We start from the raw sequence: 5,130 nt of genomic DNA, 5'->3' as shown, positions 1-5,130 counted from the left end.
GCTTCCTTCTTGGGGAGGGGCCCACAGCCCGCTCCCTCTGGTCTCCCCGCAGGGCTCTCTCCTAACCCTAATTCCCTCTCTCAGGGATCAGCTGAGGCTGGGCTGGCCTTGGGGGCGTGCCATGGGGGCCCCAGGGTCGCTCCTTGCCCAGTTCTTGGGAGGGATGCTGGTGTGGGCCCCCCCCAGGTAGGCCCCCACCAGCGCCTTGTCTTTGCCCTGCTGCTCCTCCAGGGCCGAGCCCCCAGGGGTCTCCTGGGTTCTGAGTTTTTGGACCCTTGCCCGGGCATTTAGAACCAAAAACAAGGAACGAGGTTCTCTTTCCCTTCATGTCTTGCCCGTGTCCTCCGTTTGTGAAGAGCCCCTGGGCCGGCCCGGCCCTGCAGGAAGGGTGGCCAAGCTGAGGTCCGGCCCTTGTGGGGTTCCCAACCTGGGGAGAGGGGGCTGGTCGCAAGGGCCCCGTCAGTGTGACCTCTGGGCAAAAGGAGGGATGAGCTAACTTGGGAGCAGGAAGGGTGGGGTGGGGGCAGAGAGGGCGTGGGCACCGTGGGGGGGGGGGGCTCAATGCGTGTGGTCACCCCTCCCCCACCAAGTCCTCTCATCCCCACCCAGCGGCCACGGTGCCCGAGCAGAGGACGGTGACCCTGGATGTGGACGTCAACAACCGCACGGACCGGCTGGAGTGGTGCAGCTGCTACTACCACGGCAACTTCTCCCTGAACGCCGCCTTCGAGATCAAGCTGCACTGGATGGCCGTGACGGCCGCCGTGCTCTTTGAGATGGTGAGCGGCCTGGCACGGGCGGCGGGCGGGACCCCCGCCCCCAAGGGAGCCTGGGATTTAGCACTCGAGGGACCTGGGGCCACCCCTTTCCTGGGGAGTGCAGGACAGGGCGCCCTATTCAGTGGCTGGCCTGGCCCCCTGCGTCGGTGCCCGTCTCGCCAGGCACAGTGAGGGCTGAGGCCTGCTCTCTCTCAGGTTCAGGGTTGGCACCGTAAGGCCACTTCCTGTGGCTTCCTGCTGGTTCCGGTTCTGGAAGGCCCATTCGCCCTGCCCAGTTACTTGTATGGCGACCCATTGCGAGCCCAGCTGTTTATCCCTCTCAACATCAGCTGCCTAGTGAAGGAGGGCAGCGAGCACCTGTTCGATAGTAAGACAATAGTAAGACGGGTCCCTTGGTGCCCTGGGGGGGAGAGCGGTGTGCCTGGGGGAAGCCCAGGGGGCACAGGGTGCCTTGGGACTGGGTTGGCCCTGCCTCCCTGGTTCTAGTTTCAGGAGTTCAACCCTTGATAATGACTTCCCATGGTGCCATCCACCCAGTGAGATGTGCCATCTAAGACTCCTTGTTCCCCCCTGGTGTCCGCCCTAAAAAGCAAGGGGCCGTTTTCCCTCTTCCCTTGTGGGAAACTCCCACGTGTGCCCCCTGTGGCTCCGGGCCCATGTCCATGTGCTGCCCTGCCAGGAAGACCAAAGGGACTGGGCTGGCGAGGGCAGGCGAGAGGACACACTCCAGGCTGGGCCACCGCGGCTGCGGGGGCATCCAGAGCTCCCAGTGCCAGCCCTTTGTAGCTGGGGGAATTGGGCACGCCAGGGCCATCGGGTACTGCGCTGGTGCCCCCTCTGGCCCACAGTCACCCTGAGGGGTGGGATATGTCCAGCCCCAGAGCTGAGTTAGGGCAGACCCCCCACTTTGCCAGCCAGATGGATCCGGAACATGAGCCAGAAGGAGGTGCTGGGGGCTGTGCCCCGGGCCTGCATGGGTCCTCTCAGCCCTGCCTCTGAGTAACTGGGCACGGCTGCGGCTGCTTTGTCTGGGGTCGCAGCGGCTTCCTCTGCCCCAAGGGGCTCTGCGGCCAGCAGCCTCCCGCAGTTGCCATGGTTACAGTCAGGGAGAGTGCCCGCTCTAAGTGATTAAGGAACAGCAGCTGGAGCCTCGCTCTGGCCCTCCTTGTGCCCTCTTGTGCATCATGTGAACGTGCTCCAGAGTGGAAGAAGGCACCAGGTCTCTGGGTGCTCCAGCGTGAACATGGAGGGGCCCCCCAAGAGCCACAGACCCTGCTCAGGTTTCTGGGGACAGCTCCTTGTGGAGGGGCCCCTCGAAGGGCCTTTGCAGAGAGAAGCCCAGGGGCAGGCCTTCCTCCCCATCATGGCGGCCTGTTCCTGTGGCGCGGCCCCCTCCCGAGGCGCGGCCCTGCTGGCCTGCTGGGAAGCCCCCCCCATCTGGGACATTGAGCCCCACCTCCTGTGACCCCTCTCCAGGCTGACCGCACCTTTCCCCCCCCAGGCTTTGAACCAGAAACCTACTGGGACCGCATGCACCTCTTCCAGGAAGCCATTGCTCACAGGTGCGCCGGGTGACCATGCAGGTGCCCACCCCAGGCAGCTCCTGCGTCAGCCCTGTGACTTGCCGCGACCCCGGGCTCTCGCCCACACCTGCACTCCGGGGAGTGGTCTCTGGGTGGGCTCACTGAGTGCTGAGCCTCTTTGGATTGGCTCAGTCCGGTCCCCTCCCCCGCACCCCCCCAGTCCATTCCTGGCTCTGTCTGTGGCCAACTTCCCAGCATGCTCTGGGGCTCTGCTCTCTCAGCCTGAGCCCTTCAGAGCTCTCCTCTCTCTGCCCTGGTCAAGCCCCGGGGCCTGAGTTCGAGTGGTGGGAGCAAGGACGGGATGTAGAAGGGGGTGGGGCTGGAGGAGGGGGCTCCTCGGCCCCTCATGCCCCCCTCCCCCTCCTCAGGTTTGGGTTTGTGCAAGACAAGTATTCTGCCTCGGCCTTCAACTTTCCTGCGGAGAACAAGCCGCAGTACATCCACGTCACAGGTGAGGGCAGGGCCGGGGGAAGGGCTGTGGGGTGGAGGGCCCTCCTGGGGTGGGGGTGGCACCCACAAGGCGGCCGGTCCCAGGCCCAGGAAGACCCCGCTGCGCCTGGGAAGCTTCCTTCGGGGTCCTCCTCCCAGGTGTGGGGCCTGCGGCAGCGCCCTTCCTGGTGGCCTCTGGGACATGTGGCAGGCCCCCCCTCCCGGGCCTTGGACGCAGCCGCAGTGGGGGGAGGAGGCCGGCCTGGAAATGGCTCTGCCCCCATTCCGGAGGTCTCCGAACTTCTTACGTCACCTGGAGACTGGGTTAATTTAGCGCCCGGTTAAAAATGGATCCTTCTCCCTCCCTAAGGGAGGAGGAGGGGGCGGGGCGGGGCTGCTGTCCATGGTGGGAGAAGCGCGTGCGGCTGCTGCTGGCTCTGAGCGTCTGTGTGAGTGTGTGCCCGTGCGTGTGCCCGCCCCGTGTGCCCGGGGGAGTGTGAGCACTCCGGAGCCCACTTCGGGAGGAGTCAGGAGGTGCCCAAGCTGGGGGCCCTGGCTCGAGAAGAGGAGGGGCCGGGCCAGGAAGGGCCTTCACCCTCCCACTCCCCCCCAGCTTCTGGACCGGAGCAGAGCGAGGCTCCTCCCATGTCCTTGGACATGTCCTCCCCCGCAGGTGCCCTAGGCCCGAAGGCGGGCCTCAGTGGGAGAGCAGAGCGCCCCCTTGTGCCTCAGCTCCCTCTCTCTGACCTGCCCGTGGGCCCACTCGGGGGCTGTGCCCGCTTTTCCCCCAGAATCCTCCCCGGCGGTGCGGGCTTGTGGGGGCCACTTGCACCTTCCCGGCGGGGCCCCTCCCCCGGCCTGACGGCCCCGCCCCCTCTCCGCAGGGACGGTCTTCCTGCAGCTGCCCTACTCCAAGCGCAAGTTCTCGGGCCAGCAGCGGCGCCGGCGCAACTCGACCAGCTCGAGCGGCCAGAACCTGTTCTGCGAGGAGCGCGTGGGCTACAACTGGGCCTACAACACCATGCTGACCAAGACGTGGCGCTCCAGCGCCACGGGCGACGAGAAGTTCGCCGACAGGCTGCTCAAGGACTTCACCGATTTCTGCCTCAACCGCGACAACCGCCTGCTCGCCTTCTGGGCCAGCTGCGTGGAGAAGATGCACGCCAGCGCGCCCTGAGCGCCCGGGCCGGGCCGTGGGGGCGGGGCGGGCAGCGGGTGGGGGCGGGGCGGCGCGGCCCCTCCCTTGCCAGAGGGTGTAAAATAATCCTGTGAAATAATGTCTATACGCGTGTACATAGCTGTAAATACGCAGGAGAGAAATAAAAACCGAACCAGCCTCTGCCTCCGCTTCCTCTCCGGGCAGTGGGAGGGATGGGGGGCTGAGAATGAGGGATGGGGGTGGGGTGGGGGGTGGGGGTGGCTTAGGACAGGGAATGGCCTGGATGGGAGGGGCTTTAGGACACGGGATGTCAGGGGGGGGGTGGCAGTTGCTTAGGGCGGGAGATCTCAGAGATGGAGCTTTAGAACATGGGATGTCAGAACTGGGAGAATTACTGGCTTAGAACAAGGAATGTCCCATATGGTAAAGGCTTGTAGAATACTAAATGTCAGTGGGAGTGGCTTAAATCGGGGAAGAACTTGAGAACATAATTTGTCAGTGGGGGTCGAGGCTTAGAGCAGAATGTTCCAGGTGGGGGAGGAGCTTAAGAACATTAAATGTCAATGGGAGTGGCTTATGTCAGGCATGGGAGAAACTTAAGAACATGGGGTGTCAATGGGGGCGTGGCTTAGGACAGAACGTTCCAGATGGGGGAGGAGCTTAAGGATATTAAATGTCAGTAGGAGTGGCTTAAGTTAGGAAATGTCGGGAATGGGAGGAACTTGAGAACATGGGATGTCAATGGCAGCGTGGCTTAGAACAGAACGTTCCAGATGGGGGAGGAGCTTAAGGACATTAAAAGTAGGAGTGGCTTAAATTAGGAAATGTCAGGAATGGGAAGAGACTTAAGAACATGGGATGTCAGTGGGAGTTATGTGGCTTAGAACAGAACGTTCCAGATGGGGGAGGAGCTTAAGGACACTAAATGTCAGTGGGAGTGGCTTGTTAGGAAATGTCAGGAATGGGAGGAACTTGAGAACATGGGATGTCAGTGGGAGTTATGTGGCTTAGAACAGAACGTTCCAGATAGGGGAGGAGCTTAAAGACACTAAATGTCAGTGGGAGTGGCTTAAGTCAGGGAATGACGGGTGGAAGGGGCTTAAGGACCCGGGATGTCAGTGGGGGGTGGGGTGGTTTAGGTCAGGGAATGTCAGGGAAGGGGGGGGGTTTAGAACAAGGG

The 5,130-nt window shown here is 63.1% G+C and overlaps 1 protein-coding gene across 8 annotated transcripts in view; it reads left to right on the top strand.

The window, feature by feature from the left end:
- The window catches only part of DEPDC5 (DEP domain containing 5, GATOR1 subcomplex subunit), a 78,657-nt gene extending 74,535 nt beyond the window's left edge, over nucleotides 1-4,122 (top strand). For 7 of the 8 annotated variants that reach the window (XM_074293067.1, XM_074293052.1, XM_074293060.1 and 4 more), the window contains 5 exons: nucleotides 610-779; nucleotides 975-1,146; nucleotides 2,281-2,341; nucleotides 2,731-2,813; nucleotides 3,676-4,122. In XM_074293067.1, coding sequence (XP_074149168.1) covers nucleotides 610-779; nucleotides 975-1,146; nucleotides 2,281-2,341; nucleotides 2,731-2,813; nucleotides 3,676-3,968 — 779 coding nt within the window. In that variant the 3' untranslated portion in view covers nucleotides 3,969-4,122. Of the gene's footprint in view, nucleotides 1-609; nucleotides 780-974; nucleotides 1,158-2,280; nucleotides 2,342-2,730; nucleotides 2,814-3,675 lie in introns of all 8 variants that reach the window. The other variant, XM_074293076.1, reaches the window with a different exon arrangement.
- The last annotated feature ends 1,008 nt before the right edge of the window (nucleotides 4,123-5,130 follow it).

The sequence above is a fragment of the Sminthopsis crassicaudata genome, chromosome 1 (genome assembly GCF_048593235.1).
Source record: "Sminthopsis crassicaudata isolate SCR6 chromosome 1, ASM4859323v1, whole genome shotgun sequence".
NCBI classification, from domain to species: Eukaryota; Metazoa; Chordata; class Mammalia; order Dasyuromorphia; family Dasyuridae; genus Sminthopsis; species Sminthopsis crassicaudata.
This window is presented reverse-complemented; position numbering and strand designations above follow the sequence as displayed.